The sequence below is a fragment of the Gymnoscopelus microlampas genome, assembly GCF_963454915.1.
Source record: "Gymnoscopelus microlampas genome assembly, chromosome: 19".
In the NCBI taxonomy this organism is placed as follows: domain Eukaryota; kingdom Metazoa; phylum Chordata; class Actinopteri; order Myctophiformes; family Myctophidae; genus Gymnoscopelus; species Gymnoscopelus microlampas.
Window position 1 is genome coordinate 9,094,046 of NC_139956.1, and position 17,500 is coordinate 9,111,545.

Sequence of the window (17,500 nt, forward strand, 5' to 3'; positions counted from 1 at the left end):
CTGGTACCTATGATCTGTTCTGAGAGAGGGAGAGAGAGGGAGAGAGACAAAGAGAGACAGAGAGAGAGACAGAGAAATAGAAACACAGAGAGAGAGAAGGAGAGAGACAGAGAGAGCGAGAGAGAGAGAGAGAGAGAAACAGACAGAAACAGACAGACAGACAGACAGACAGACAGACAGACAGACAGACAGACAGACAGACAGACAGACAGACAGACAGGCAGGGAGACAGGCAGGGAGACAGGCAGGGAGACAGGCAAGGAGACAGGGAGACAGGCAAGGAGACAGGGAGACAGGCAGGGAGACAGGCAGGGAGAGACAGAAAATGACAGAGACAGAGAGACACAGACAGAGAGCGACAGAGAGAGAGAGAGACAAGGACAGACAGAGAGAAATGGATAGAGAGAGAGAGAGGGGGGGGGGGGTGTGAGAGAGCAAATTGATTCGTACCTAAACAGAGTCTCTCTCATTCTGAGAATAACAGAAACATGATGGAACAGGTCCAGACGTATCCTAATCACCCTGACAGGTTTGATACCTATCAACAGGTTTTGTGAACAGAGGGTGTGACTGGTCGCCGTTACGCTTCTAGGTCTGCTATTCGCTGCCATTCTCTGCGCCATGTGACACCATCACGCGGTGGAGCATTAATTAGGCTTCACTGGGAGGTAGAGTGGCGTGGGCCGTGGAGTGGTTGATATAGATAGTCTCTCAAGCCAAGATAGAGATAGGGAGAGATAGAGAGAGTTTTCCATCTGGATATTAGTCTTACCCATTAATTTTGGTCTAAATGCTCTCTCTCTCTCTCTCTCTCTCTCTCTCTCTCTCTCTCTCTCTCTCTCTCTCTCTCTCTCTCTCTCTCTCTCTCTCTCTCTCTCTCTCTCAGTATCGGAGGTCACTCTATCCCTTGTGGTACCCGGGTGTTGGTCAACATGTGGTCCATCCACCATGACCCGCAGCTCTGGGATAAACCTGACCTCTTTACACCTGGTAACACACGCACACGCAAACACACACGCGCACGCGCGCGCGCACGCACGCACGCACGCACACACACACACACACACACACACACACACTCCCTCCACGGATACAATTCACTATTTGCTCATGTACTGAATTTTAGCATGAATTTTGCTCTTCCGGTTGAGAGCCAATGAGATTCAAGACGTTTCAACTATTTGTTTGCACTGCAAAGTAGGACAAACAAACTACAGTATAAGTTACAAGCACACATCATTTTAGAGAAGGACAAAATCATTTGGGCATTAATTTAAGCCGATAACGAGCGTATGCGCAGGCACGCGCACGCGCGCACACACACACACACACACACACACACACACACACACACACACACACACACACACACACACACACAGACACAGACACAGACACAGACACACACACACACACACTTTAACCTTTCCCCATCCCCCTACAGAGCGTTTCCTTGACGACCAGGGACGGCGCTTCACCCCTTCCTGTTTCCTGCCCTTTGGAGCGGGGCCTCGCGTCTGCGTCGGCGAATCCCTGGCCAGGATGGAGCTCTTCCTCTTCCTGTCCTCCATGCTGCAGCGAATGAGCTTCCGGCTGCCACAGGGAGCTCCGCCCCCTGACCTGCAGGGTCGTCTGGGGGTGGTGCTGCAGCCACTTCCTTATAAGGTGGTGGTTTCCCCTAGGGAGGGGTGGGAGGGGCCCAGAGAATGAGGGGGCGGAGTTTAGAGTGCTGTATGTGAGAGAGTCAGGAGAGAGAACTTGTACAGGATACAAAGTGAAATTGGAAGTGATGACACAAAAAGATGCTGATTGGCTGAAACTGGTGACCCACATGTATTTTCTGTTTTCTAAAGAGATGGAGAGACGGGGAGACCCCTGTTACTGACCAAACACTACATATTGTATAACATTGTGTTGCAGATTAAACTTTTTTCATAGATTTCATAGATAGCTTCATAGACTTGTGTGACAGCACAATCATCAGCATTGTGTAAATCTATGTTTTGTTTTTATAAAAATTGAATAAATTGGATTAATCTGAATGTGTATTTTCAAATATTTTACCTTAAACCCTCAATACTTAGTAAACTTGACCTTTGGCTCTGTACTTGTGTCTTGTTCTGCAGTTTTCTAAATTAGTTTTTCTAGCATTGTCTTGAACTTTAGTTGAGTTAGATTATAACAGCGGATTATATTGTTTTCAACTTTTCATTTCTTGTGTGAAATTGAATTTCTTGGAAAACAATACTACTGTCTGTTTTCTACTTAGATAAGAACTATTTTATTATTTTCTACTCAGATAAGAATTGTGAGTTTTAATGAATTCATTCAATTATATAATTCAATAACACTCCTGATGCTCTGGGGGGCGCCACAGGACATGATGTAGAGCTGTTGATGCTGACAAAAAGACTGACACTGACTGACTGACACTGACTGACTGACTGACAGGAGAGTCATTCCAGTAGTTTTGACAGCTTTATTCATTATATTTTCAGAAACACATATTACAACAGGCTGTTTTAGATAGGACACACACACACACACACACACACACACACACACACACACACACACACACACACACACACACACACACACACACACACACACACACACACACACACACACACACACACACACACACACACACACACACACACACTGGAGAAGTTGAACCTCAGAGGAGATGGACATTCATTATCAATAGTTGGTTAATAATCAGGTTAATAAGATAATAACTTGAGGGAATTGTATGGAAAAAATATTATTTGTGTTAATATTCTTCTCTCAACTTAATGTCTTAGTATGATCAAAACCCCATGGTGATTGTTGTATAGGCCTGTAGGGGTGTGTGTGTGTGTGTGTGTGTGTGTGTGTGTGTGTGTGTGTGTGTGTGTGTGTGTGTGTGTGTGTGTGTGTGTGTGTGTGTGTGTGTGAGAGAGAAAGAGAGATAGGGTCCCAAATATGGACTGCCTTAGTACTCTGATAACAGGTACTAGTATCAATCAATCAATCAATCAATCAATCAATCAATGACCCACCATCCATCCATCCATCCATCCATCCTGTGGTGGAAAATAACTAAGTGCATTTACTCAAGTACTATTTTATACTTAGGATACCGGTATTTCGAAAATAGCTGATCTACATGCTCACATTGTGTTGCCTTTTTTTAAACGTTTGAGACATTTTGACAAATGTTTGTACTTTTACTTCGGTAGGCTACTTTAAGTATGTTTTGATGCCAATACTTGTTTTTTTTAATCGAGTAACATTTTGAATACAGGCCTTTTACTTGTAACAGAGTAGTTTTATATTGTGCTATTGCTACTCTTATTTGAGAAAAAATCTGAGTACTTCTTCCACCACTGCATCCATCTATCCATCTATCCGTCCGTCCGTCCGTCCATTCATTCATCCATCCGTCCGTCCATCCATCCATCCATCCATCCATCCATCCATCCAGTCAGTCATATTAACAGTTCCAACTACAGTTCAGTTACTAACAGTTTATCGAGTAGAAATGGCACATGGTAACCATGGAGATAGATTTTTAGTTCAAGTAAACAAAAAGCATAAATAAACACACCGTCAACCACAACATCAACAAACAACATCGACCACTTGAACTCTCACCTTTGACCTTTTGTGCCCCGTAGTTTCAAGTCATTAACTCATGTCTAAAACAACTGTCTGTGACAAGAACCTTTTAATTAAACTTTAAAGGAGCACTTTACCTCAAAATGTTTTTTTTCCCCTAGAAATTACTCAACCCATGAAGCATTTAATTCATGGATAATTATTGAGTTTTTTTGGCATTCCTCACTGAAGAATCCACAAATGAAGAGAATATATTCATATAGTTTTGCTCCTATTAATCTTGGGACGCCTATTTCATTCAATTCACCACCAAATATTCTCTTCATGTTTGGATTCTTCATTCAGGAATGTGACAAAAACACAAAACAAATATATCATGGATAATTCATTTACTTATGAATTCAAGGCTTTATGGAGTAAATGATTGGCGGGGGGGGGGGGGGTCATTTTGGGGTGAAATACTCCTTTAACTTAAGTCCCAAACAAACTGTGTGTGATCCTGTTTAACTTTAGTTTAAGGCCTTGTTCACACTGCAAGCTAATCTGATTTGTTTCTCAAATCTCAACTTTAGGACTGACTGTTATTTGCAAGCGATCAGAGTGGAATTGTGTATACATAGAGTGTCAAACATAGCCGATCTACAGGCTCACGACCCGTCGCAATGTGACATGTCGTGAGCTGTAGATTAGCTGTTTTTTTGTCGAGTGACACCAATATACGACAAAGAATAAGACAGGCGTCTGTGTGCGAGTGTCCACACTGAGACACAAAATTAGAAGTCAGATTGGAATCACATTTCTTACCAACTAGGTTTAGAAATGTGGTTCAAATCTGATTAACGAAACTCAGTTTCCATGTGGTTTTATGCTGTTCAGACTTGATGAAAAACAATCTGATTCCAATCTATTTGGGCTGACAGTGTGAACACAGCCTAACTCTCAAACTAACTGTGTTTCCTTCATACATACCGTGGAACAAACTCCAACCTGGATTTACTGATTTACAAGACTTCAACATTTATTAATTTCTTCATCCCTATTCTAGTAGATCAGATTTGGATCAGTTAGTTAAAACCAAAAAACAGGATTAGGATCACTTTGATATCCAATCTGTGATCATAGAATCATCTCTGTAAACATTATGTCAATAAGAAATATACGTAAGTTTAATCAATTATATCTTCAACACCAGAAATCAGAATCTGATCCACTTGGATAGGGATTCAAAGTTTTGACCTCTTGGGCTCAGAGGATGAAGGGACAAAGTTTAGTTTTTTAACGCAGTTAAAATCGTACTGTGTAACATTTTTAGTAGTAGTATTTGTTTTGGAGCAGTACTTCCATGGTTTTGATTAGAACTGAATTCTGGGAATTGCAGTTCTAACATACCATAGACAGATGCTGTAATGACATGGAGCTACCAGAGATGTCGCTAAAAAAGACTACAGAAATTAATGTTACACAGTATGATTTTAACTGCTCGACCGTGAATATCTAGAAATTAATATGAAATTAATGGTCTGTGATATAAACTGTCACCAATACATTTGAATTAGATAACGTGTAGATTCCATATTGTGGCTGTCGGGTGGAAACCTGTTACTTATCAGGACATCCAGCGTAGTTATTAAGTCACACGCCCCCTTGTTAATACTTTTCACTGGTTCAATATGTATAAAAACCCAGACACACTTAACCACTTTCAATGCAATGCGACGCGTTGTGAGTTTGTAGATCGGCTATTTTCGCTCCTTTTGAGCGACACTCTTTAACGACGAAGTAGGGCATTAATTAAAACAAACAAACATAAGAAGTTGAAATATGGAGATACAAGGTTTCTCCCCGACAGCGACGATAGGTTTTGTCTCTGTTCAGTTCAGTACATATACGGGTCAAACACTGTTCAACAAAAATATCACTTTGTGCCACTGAAAGTTCCTCCACAGACTAAAAATAAAAACCTCTGAATGTTAACATCTTTGTGTAAATCTGTCATCACACGTTCGTTCCTATAGCAACTGATGGCTGGAGTGTACAGCGTTGGGGAAGTGACTACAGTGACTCTACACTGGAAATAAACCCTGGTGTCTGCGAGAGGAGACGAGCTTAGCTGAAAGTAGTTTTTGTTTTTTAAGTAGCTAACTACAATGAAGCTACGTCATGAAAAAAACATAGTTTTTTTTTACATTTGTCAGCTCTTTTAAGGTCCTTACACCCCGGAAGCATGAAGAATAAACGATCAAAAAATGCATCAGTGAATATTTCGCATCAGATTATTCATATAGGTCGATGCCGCATTCATACAAGTTGATGCTTTTATTCGCAGTGAAAAATCAACCCAGTTGCGGGAAACACAATTTGCTTTATGTCATCTCTTTGTATGTATTAGTCACATTCTGAGTGGGCGTACTCATGACACAAACAAACAAATATATATTTTTGGATGAATCAATCACACAAAAAGCATTCCCTGTCTGTAAGGACCTTAATTGTAAAAAATAAAATAAAAAAATAGAATGAGCTATGTGGTCAGAAAATCAATCCTTCAATACAAGCCATAAGCAATCATGGACATTATGAATTTGGCAGCATTTTACTGCCATTTTGCAACCCTTACAAAGGTTGCTGTTTTGATTGAAACCTACCCAGATATTTGATAGAAAGAATACCTTAACAAATTTAAAAGCTATGTGGTTTTATAGTTTAACTACCACGCTGTAAACGGTAGTTAAACTACTCCCCAACACTGACCCTCCATCCCATCAATCATCACAAATCAAACATTTTATGCCGTGTCCTCCATCGTTACGATGTCACAATGTACCCTCCCATCCCCGTTGATAGTTTGCCTTTAGTGAGGTCCAACAGACGTTTGTCCTTCGCAGGCACCCATACGTACGTTAAGTACAGTATACGAGTACTTTGTGTTGGCAAAGATTTACCCACAGTCCCTTGGGGCGAGCGGGTTCATAAGAGTGCTTGTATTTCAACATTAGTGTGTTAGATAGAACACTGTTTCTCGACGTTGGGTTCGATGACCACCAAGGGGGTCCAAATTGCTCCCTGTGGGTCTATAACTCTTAGAGACAAATGGAACCAAATGGACCCTTATGGGTCTTTTACAGTGTAGATTGGGGTTCCAGTATTAGTTTAGGTCAGTGAATCTCAACATGTTTTTAGTTTCAAGGACCACTAGTTTGATATGCAGTAGACCACGGACCCCAATCTACACTGTAAAATCCTCAGTGTTAATGTTACAGACCAGTAAGGGTCCATTTGGACCCCGTGGTGGTCCCCAGACCAGACGTTGAGAAACAGTGTGTTAGAATGCAGCATAGAACACAGGGTCGACCAGAGACGATGGCTGAACACACAAAGTACTTCCTGTTGAGATATCCGTTTGATTCCTGTCTCCATGTAAGGTCAGTTAGTTTCCACAAGGTGATGACATCGATGATGTCACTGTGTCCTCCCTCTCTTATTGGTTAAGAGGCTCCGGTCTTTAAAATAATGGCCTCCGGTCCCACAATGTTAAAAAAAAAACGATTTTACAACACATCTGACAACGAACACACGCACGCGCGCGCACACACACACACACACACACACACACACACACACACACACACACACACACACACACACACACACACACACGTGAAAGTTGATGAACAGCACACACGTAGAAAGATGAACGTCTGAGGGCTAATTTGGGCGTTGCTTGCCAAGAAAACCTGATCTGCCAGCTAACAAAGTGTCACGGCATGACGCGCTGTTAGCTGTAGATTCCAAATTAGCCTTATGAGAGAGAACTGCGTCTCAGAAATCCCATTCCAAAATGTTACCGACTTCAACACATCGTCAGGCCTCTGTGCGTGCACGAGCACACGCACGCACGCACGCAGGCACACACACACAAACAAACAAACACACACACACACACACACACACACACACACACGCACACACGCACCCATACACGCACGCGCACCTGCTGATGAAAATATTGCTGTTCCCATGTATCCAGTTGCTATGGTGACACTTACAAACATTACAATTGTAAACAACCCCTCTATCAGTGATTCTTAAAATAGATTAATTAATATTATAATTTCTTTACGTTCATAGTTATCATATCAATAACAGTCATACTGTTAGATTGTTTTACCAGTGGAAAATGTGTTCACATTCTGTACTGTTAGACTGGCAAACCTCTGGACATTAAAGAAGCACCTCACCCATTTTCAAACTATGAACACTGAACAGTTCAGAAACCTGCTTACCAGTGACATCATCGATGGGGATTCCAAGCTAATAGAAATTATAGCCTTTCTCTTCCTGGAAAGCTAGCATGCTGAATCTTGTAATAAACTAAATAATAATAATAATAAAGAATGAAAATGTTTGAAATCTTGTTTGAAGTGACCAAACCTGTCTACCGATGATGTCACCGGTAGGCAGGTTTCTGAACTGTCCACAGCCCTCCCTCTGAGAACACAGAGTGAGAAGACAGAAATGGCGCCATTTTATAATGAGCATTAATGAGGACCAATATTACGCGAAGATACACTGAAAATGGATGAAGTGCTCCTTAAACACATTTGTCACACATTCCAATCAATCAATCAATCAATCAATCAATCGAAAACCAATAGTACTTAGGCTGTGATGTGTGTTGACTTAGATGTGTGTGTGTGTGTGTGTGTGTGTGTGTGTGTGTGTGTGTGTGTGTGTGTGAGAGAGTGTGCGAGCGAGCGAGCGAGCGAGCGTGCGTGCATGTGTAAAGGGCATTTAGGGTAGAGCGGACAGAGAGAGAAAGAGGGAGAGAGAGAGAGAGAGAGAGAGAGAGAGAGAGAGAGAGAGAGAGAGAGAGAGAGAGAGAGAGAGAGAGAGAGAGAGAGAGAGAGAGAGACAAGGGGGATGATGTCATTAGTTCTCTGTTCTTTGTGTTTGTGCCTAAAGGTCCCCATTGTTTAATTGTTACATCAAAGTCTCTGCTCACACACACACACACACACACACACACACACACACACACACACACACACACACACACACACACACACACACACACACACACACACACACACACACACACAACACACACACACACACACACACACACACACACACACACACACACACACAGTGTGTTTACTGTAGTGAGGGTGCTCAGTATTCAGGGTGAATCATCCTCCAACGTGTCTGTCAATCACACTGATGCCTCCTCACAGTTCAGTCCAGTTTAGTCCCAGTTCAGTTAACTGTTGTTAGTCCACCTCTTCTCATTTAGTCTCAGTTAACTGTTAGTCCACCTCTTCTCATTTAGTCTCAGTTAACTGTTAGTCCACCTCTTCTCATTTAGTCTCAGTTAACTGTTAGTCCACCTCTTCTCATTTAGTCTCAGTTAACTGTTAGTCCACCTCTTCTCATTTAGTCTTGCGTACCCAGACTTTCAAAGATCTCCGCCTACTGATAAGTAAACCTGCATTGCAGAATCAATGCGAAGGACTCAGTGGTGGAAAGTAACTAAGTACATATACTCAATATACTTGAGGGTTTTTTACTTTACTGGAGTATTTAAAATGTTCAGTATTTTTACTCTACTCCACTATATACATCTCACAGGCAAATATTGTACTTTAAGTAGACTACAATTATATGAAACTTAAAATTTTGATGCCGATACTTTTGTACTTTTACTGAATACGGGACTTCTACTTGTAACAGAGTATTATGTACATTGCAGTATTGATACTTTACTGGTACTCCTTCCAACACTGCGAAGGACGGAGGGTGGTCCTTCCTAATCTGCGGCAGAGGCATTCAGTCGGTGTGGTAAAGGGGGCGTGTCCTAAAAAAAGAAGAAACGTTGGGCGGAGATTTGTCACCGGTTACCTTCGCCGGCCAACCAAGCACATACAATGAATTTACTGTAAATGTGTCCAGACAATTGTTAGGCGGAGATAGGCGGAAATATCCGATCGTCTGGCTATGCATGACTAACACTTCACAATAGTCCAGTCCAGTTTAGTCCAGTCCAGCTCAACTCAGCTCAGATCAGTTTAGTCCAATCCAGTTCCCTTTTGTCCAGTCCAGCTAACTGTAGTCCAGTTCACTTTTGTTCAAGATCTAAATGGCCACCATGTGAATATGGTCAACTAAATTAAACTCAATTCAAAAATGAATTATTTCTCTGTGCTGGTCTGACAAACCACACACACACACACACACACACACACACACACACACACACAGACACACACACACACACACACACACACACACACACACACACACACACACACACACACACACACACACACACACACACACACACACACACACACACACACACACACACACACACACACACACACTCACGCCAGCGAGCTGCGTTCTGCATCTCTTTCCACGTTCTCCTTCTGTTATAGACGGTAAAAAAAAAATCAATCAAGCAGTCTCCACGACGATGATTACATTGCCGCCGTCCTCCGCCAATGGCGTGGTGGTGATGGTGGTGGTGCCAGGGGAGGAGTTACGTAGAATAAGCTCCGCCCCCGTGGTGATGGTGGTCACTAGACCTCTGGCGGGGCAATCAACGCTGTCGTGGAGTTCGGCGACATCACTTCCTCTTTCCTCTAACCTCTGCTCTTCCTCCTCCTCCTCCTCGTCCTCTTCTTCCACCTGACAGCGACACACCTATAATAAAGGATTACAAGAACCTTAACCACTTAAACCCTATATGGTTGACCGGTGACCCTCAGGGCTCTATACTAGGGTCTTTTCTGTTTTTTGTTATTGTGGGGAAAGCTTTCGCTGAAAATAGCAGATCGACAAGCTCCAAACACGTTGCGAAAGCTTTGCCCACAATACCGATGGGGGGGAGTGCACTGTTTCTCAACCTCAGATCCGGAGACCACCAGGTGGTTGAAAATGAACCTTTACGGGTCTGTAACTCAGAGATAGAGTCTCTGTAACTCTCAGAAGTACAGACCTGTAAAGGTCTGGAAGTCTTAGGTGGGTCCCGGACCTGAGGTTGAGAAACAGTGCCTCAAAGCACACACTAGCAGGCTGGGGAACATTCAACTTACTTACTTACTTTATAATAATTTTATAATCCTGTTTTAAACTGTTGTTTTTACGTTTTTATTGCAGTGGAGCTTCCCAGCTTAATATTTGCACATGTATGCACCTGACCAGTGCATCTATTTTACAAACAAAATTGAATCTGAATCACCTCGATCCCGGAGTCTCCCGTCAGCCTCCGCCGTCGGTACTGACTCTCGTCCGCTCCGACGTCATCGTCATCGTCATCTTCGTGGTCTTCATCGTCGTCCTCCCAGGTGGGGGGGCTGGCTTCGAACACGTCCACGCACGGCGAGAACAGCGTCTGCTTAGGAGGCGACTGGGTGGAGCGAGGAGTGGGCGACAGAGAGCTAGATGCCCTCTCCGATTGGTTGGGAGAGAGGAGGCAGGAGCCATGAGATGGCGTCTCCAATTGGTGCGGAGCCGTGAGGGGGTCCAGGAGAAGGGAGGAGCGTGGAGGAGAGGAGGAGCAGGAGAGGACGGGGTCTGGACTATGAGGAGAAGGTAGGGAGATGGAGAGAGAACACCCGGCAGGCTGGAGGGTGAAGGCCGGATTCGGGAGCAGGAGACCAACGGACACATCTGGACCCAGGGCAGAACCAGGTTCTGAACCAGAATCTCCTGGGATAGTACGAGAATCATCTACTGGGTCACAGCCAGATTCTCCTGGCATAGTACCAGAATCTACTGGCATAGTACCAGATTCTACTGGGACAATACCAGAATCTAATGGGACAGTACCAGTTTCTACAGGAGCAGAACCAGATTTTTGTGGGGAAGAACCAGATTCTAGTGGACCTAGGGTGGAAACGGAGTCTCCTGGGACAGTGCAAGCATCTACTCGACCTGGGACAGAGGTGGTCTGAGTGGAAGCAGATTCTACTGGACCTGAAGAAAGGACTTTCGGTGAGCAAGGAGAACGAGGGACTATGTCTGAACTGGGACATACTTCTGGGTTTGAGACTGGGGTGACCCTAGGATCAGGGTTATGATCTACAGTGTTGGGGTTGGGGGTCAAGATAGGGACCTCCAGTGCGTTTGCTGTCAGGGCAGAAACTTCACGACTGTTTGGGGATGGAGTCAGGTTAGAGGTTACATCACAGTCAGTGGTAGGAGCAGGAACGGGTCCATCAGTATAGTTTGTTACAGGAGAAGATAGGGGTAGGGTAGGGGTAAGAACTGGACAATCAGCTGAGTTAGTTACTGGGGAACTGAGGTGCAGGGTTGGGGTAAGAACTAGACCACCAGTAGAGTTTGTAACTGGAGAACAAAGGGGTAGGGTTAGGGAACTGAGGGGTGCTGTTGGATAACTGAGGGGAATGGTTGGAGAACTAAGGGATACAATTGGAGAATGTAGGGGTACAGTTGAACTGAGGAATACGATTGGAGAACTTAAGGGCAGGGCTGGGGAACTGAGGGGTACAGTTGGTGAACTGAGGGGTACCGTTGGAGAATTTAGGGGTACGGTTGGAGAACTTAGGGGAATGGTTGGAGAACTAAGGTGTACAATTGGAGAATTTAGGGCTACTGTTGAACTGAGAAGTATAGTTGGAGAACCTAGGGGTGCGGTTGAAGAACTTAAGGTTATGGTTGGAGAACTGAGGGGTACGGTTGGAGAATTTAGGGGTAGAGTTGGAGAACTGAGGGGTAGAGTTGGAGAACTGAGGGGTAGAGTTGGAGAACGGAGGGGTAGAGTTGGAGAACTGAGGGGTAGAGTTGGAGAACGGAGGGGTAGAGTTGGAGAACGGAGGGGTAGAGTTGGAGAACGGAGGGGTAGAGTTGGAGAACTGAGGGGTAGAGTTGGAGAACGGAGGGGTAGAGTTGGAGAACTGAGGGGTAGAGTTGGAGAACGGAGGGGCAGAGTTGGAGAACGGAGGGGTACAGTTGGAGAACTGAGGGGTAGAGTTGGAGAACGGAGGGGTACAGTTGGAGAACTGAGGGGTAGAGTTGGAGGACTGAGGGACAGAGTTGGAGAACGGAGGGGTAGAGTTGGAGAACTGAGGGGCAGAGTTGGAGAACGGAGGGGTACATTTGGACAACTTAGGGGTAGAGTTGGAGAACTGAGGTATAAGGATGTTGAACAGAGGGGTAGGGTTAGGGAACTGGGTGAAAGAGTTGGGTAAGATAGAAGTCCCTGATCGGTAGTTATTAGGTTAGAAGGGACTGGAGTTGTAACAGCAGAAGGACTACAGGCTGGACTGCAAACCTTATTTAAGATACTGGTATTTGGACAAGGGACTATATTCAGGGTACTGGGGCTAATTATTGGGGTATAGCTGTCTAGACTTGGGACAGTGTGTGGGCTAAGAGGGATGATTTTGGGGTTACATGGAGCCTGATCAAGAATAGACCTTTCCTGTAGCATTGTGGGGGATATAGTTTCAACAGGAAGTGTTTTCACTGAGCTTGGAGAGGACAAAGGCTGGGGGGTGGCTTCTCCGCTAACAACTGCCATGGTAACCATCTGCTTAGCAACCGATGATGAGGCGATGACTCCGCCCACCGCTCCGTATTCGTCACTAGGGGGCGAAGCTTCTTGAGAATCACCAGTCAGATCGATGGTTACCGTAGAAACCGTAACGGCCCCTGCCCCTGCTGTGGGCGTCTCCAGGCAGGTTGCCTCGGCAGCAAACGTCTCCATGGTGATGTCCAAGGTTAGGGGCGTGGCCTCGCTTGGCGTGGAGGCGTGGCTTGTATCAGTCTCATAGGTAACGGGAGCGGAGAGGGAGAAGCTACAGGGAGAGGAGGGGCAGCAGGAGTCACAGGAACAGCTGGAGCTACAGGAGTGAAAACACACACACACACACACACACACACACACACACACACACACACACACACACACACACACACACACACACACACACACACACACACACACACACACGCATTTGTATTTCTATATTTGTGAGGACATCAACATTTTAGGATGGTGATTTTATGAATGCCATTTAAAAAAAAAAACGTTGACATTTCTGGCCCAAGTTAGGGTAAGTGATATTTTTGTGTTAAAATAAGTGTTAAATCGCTCTATATTGTCTCTCCAGCTCTTTAATAAACAGAAAATGCATTTTCATGTACGGATACACATTTTATCCAATCAGGAGAGACAACTCACGCAGGATACAGGATAAACAAGTGGAATTGATGACACAAAGAAATGAGCAGACAAAATTGGAACTGGAACATCAAATTGAAGCTGATAAATAGGTAATTTCTCTTGATTGGCTGAAATTGGCAACCCACCTGAAAGCGTATTTTCTGTTTACTAAAGAGCTGGAGAGAGAGAGAGAGGGAGACCCCTGGAACTGAACAAACTCTATAGCAATGGTTACAATCAGAATATAGAGTTTGAACCTTTTAACAAAAACCTTTTGTTCTAGCCCCCAAATAACACTAACCCTACCATTAACTAAAGCCGAAAATAACATATCTCCCAATACAGGTGTACTGATGCAATTAAGCAATTAACATCCTATGACATCCCTTTATCATGAGTCATCCACATAAGGTGGGTGAATGTGTGGTGTGGTGTGGTGTGGTGTACTGTACACCAGGGGAATGGTACAGGCCTGACCTCTACAGTGAGGCGGTCTGGTCGCTCTGTCAGGGGTGTCATTTGGGGTCTCAGGGGATGGCAATTGCCACCCACTAGTGTCCACATTTAACCTAAAATTCTGTAATTTAATGCAGAATTTTTCCTCAACTCTGAATATTCTTTGCAGATTCATCAGATTTTAGATGGATGCTGTGTGCATCTCAACCCACGCCCGTACATTTTTATTTGACACCTGACACATGTTATAATTAGGCGTTTTCTTGTCTGCAACCAAATTCACTGTCATTATAGGCGAACATTTGTCAAAAACATTGTTTATCGTAGCAATACTGCAACAGTGGTAGCAATATTAGCAATGGTATTATGGTATTGGACCAAAACCTACAAAAATACCTATTTCAATAATAGTGAAAATAGCTGATCTAAAAAGTTTTCATAACGCGTCGTATATCAAAGTCTTGTGAGCTTGTAGATCGGCTATTTTCACAATTTATTTTATTTCTGAAAATGCATAGAATCATTTTTGTTTGTAATTGTTTGAAATGTTGATGAAAAAGACTGAAATTGTTATAGAAGGAGACAAACAAACAAACAAAAAAGGATATTTACTCGTGTAAATAATTGTTATAGAAGGAGACAAACAAACAAACAAAAAAGGATATTTACTCATGTAAATAATTGTTATAGAAGGAGACAAACAAACAAACAAAAAAGGATATTTACTCATGACCCATGAAAACGTGTCCACGGCCAAAAGATGGGTCGCAACCCAATGTTTGTGAAACAGTGGTTTAGTGTGTATAAAGGATGTCTTGTATAAACACATTCACTGCGATTGACGTAGATCTACGTAATTTCAAATCCAACCGTTGACTGCCATTGACGTAGATCTACGTCAATAAAAATAAAAAATATATATTTTTTAATTACGCTAGAGGGCGCTCTTCCGCAACCTATGAATGATCCCTTGACTGTGAGAGAAGGAATGGACAGATGTGACGTCATCCCAAAAAGATTCACTTCTGTCCACTCCAATGTTATGAGATGTAGAGAAACAAATCTAGCTCGGATTTTTTTTTTTGTTGCTGAAAACCATATTCAACTGCCAATATCAACATACAGATAGACGAGACCCCCCCCTTACATCCGTCTCCACATCGTGGCTTCCGTGGCGCTCGGTGGATCGACAAAATAAGGTAAAAAACACTGGTAGCAGCGGATGGATGAATTTATTAATACCTGCCAGTGATTGTGTTAAGAAGATCAAAGGTTTGCGTTAGTGTTACCTGTTGTCGGAGCTGAGAGAGGAGGGGCCATCGCTGTGTCCACAGTGCAGCAACAGCTCACGGTGGGTGGGGCCAGAGTGGAGGTGGGCGGAGTCAGTCTGGAGGTGGGGGTGGGGTGTGCGGGGGGGCTGTGGGAAGCGGGGGGTGGTGAACACAGAGCTGTACGGTGGAGGAGGGGTGGAGGGCTGAGCCGCTACTTCCTCATAGGAGGGAAGCTTCAACGATGCTAGGAAACCTAGGGAGAGACAGCAGATAGTCAGAGAGAGAGACAGACAGACAGACAGAGCGTTGGAGAGTTCAGACCGTTTGAAACAAAGCAATGGAAGTACCGCTCCAATACTAGCGCTGTGGATATTTTAGAAATCAACAACAACGTTGTCAAAAACGATGTACAGTATTAAAGTTAAAATACATAAATAAACATTTCTGGTACCTACGTAATTTTGGTGGGAGTGTCAGGGGCGACACTCGCGACTAAAATAGTATTTAATAGTGTTTAGAGAAGTTGCCAAAAAACTAATTCATGTGGAATGGTTATTGTGAAAAATATACCAGTGTAAGAATCAAAAATAACTTTTTTTAATTGAAAAAGTCACACAGTATCACTTAAACTGTAACAACCTTCTCACACACACACACACACACACACACACACGCACGCACGCACGCACGCACGCACGCACGCACACACACGTACTGAGGTCCAGCATGGAGGAGGGATATGACGAGGCTCCATGGTACGCCAGCAGACCGATGTCTCTCTGTCTCTGCTGCTGCTGGACTCTCAGCTTGGCCCGGCGGTGTCGGTACGCACAGCAACAGCTGAACAGGATCAGTACCGTCCACAGCAACCAGAACCCTGGAGGAATACAAATGGCTGTTTTCAACCATGAAGGATAACCCAGAACCTCTCATAACGTGGAAATTTCCAGAACTTGTGAAGTTCTGTGATCGTTTTTTTTTTTAAACGTTTTTAATTATAAGCTGAAGCGGGAGGTACCTCATAACAATATATATATATATATAAATGAAATAAACACAAAGGGAAAGTAGCATATCTACGAGCTCAAAACATGTCACAACATTCAATGTGTTGGGAGTTTGTAGATCTTTAAAAAAAAATAGGGGTCAAGGCCGTATGGACCTGAGGACGTCCAGACAACGCAAGCTAAACGTCCGAGTCCGAGACATCGATGGGGGAGAAATCAAAGTCTGCCGAAGTACTAGCCACTGCTTAGTGGCAGTGGCTCAGAGGTAGAGCGGCAGCTTGGGAACCAGAAGGTTCCCAGTACAATCCCAGGCTCCCCCAGAGTTAGTGTCAAAGTGTCCTTGAGCAAGACACTGAACCCCTAATTGCTCCTGATGAGCAGGTTGGTGCCTTGCATGGTTTCCTCTGCTGTCGGTGTATGAATGGGTGAATGTAATGCACATTGTAAAGCGCCTTGGATAAAGGCACTAAATAAATGCACTATATGCCATTTACTTACACCATACTTTGTAGTAGTTATAGTAGTAGCTACTAGTTACTTACACCATAGTTCGTAGTAGTAGGTGCAGCAGCCAGTCTCTCCACAGCAGTGTCCAGTCTCACAGAGGTAGCCTCCGTTGGCGTTAGCGTTAGTTCCGGGGCAGTATCGAGGTCTCCCCAGCAGGGGCAGGCTACCACCAGAGTGGTACTCCATCTCGCCCCTGCTCTGCCCCGCGCTAGCACTGCGCCACCGCTACCTGGATGCTAGCCTTTACCCGCTAGCTGTGTTGCGCTAGCCTGCTAACTAGCTAATCTAGCTGCTGACAAACATAAAAAAAGGTATATGATTTGGAGTCCAGCTACATTTTTGAAGCAGGTTCGGGAGAGGGGCTTCGATTTTACAGCCCACCCCCCGATTTAAACCACTTTTACTTGAACAAAATATATTGAAAAAAATATATATATATATTGACACTTAAAATATTGAACACCACA

The 17,500-nt window shown here is 43.9% G+C and overlaps 1 protein-coding gene across 1 annotated transcript in view; it reads left to right on the top strand.

The window, feature by feature from the left end:
• Window positions 1-1,710, top strand: part of cyp17a2 (cytochrome P450, family 17, subfamily A, polypeptide 2) — a gene marked incomplete at both ends in the record, with an annotated part of 6,659 nt that extends 4,949 nt beyond the window's left edge. The window contains 2 exons of the mRNA XM_084042239.1: window positions 887-990; window positions 1,445-1,710. Coding sequence (XP_083898365.1) covers window positions 887-990; window positions 1,445-1,710 — 370 coding nt within the window. The remainder of the gene's footprint in view (window positions 1-886; window positions 991-1,444) is intronic.
• Window positions 1,711-17,500: the final 15,790 nt, after the last annotated feature.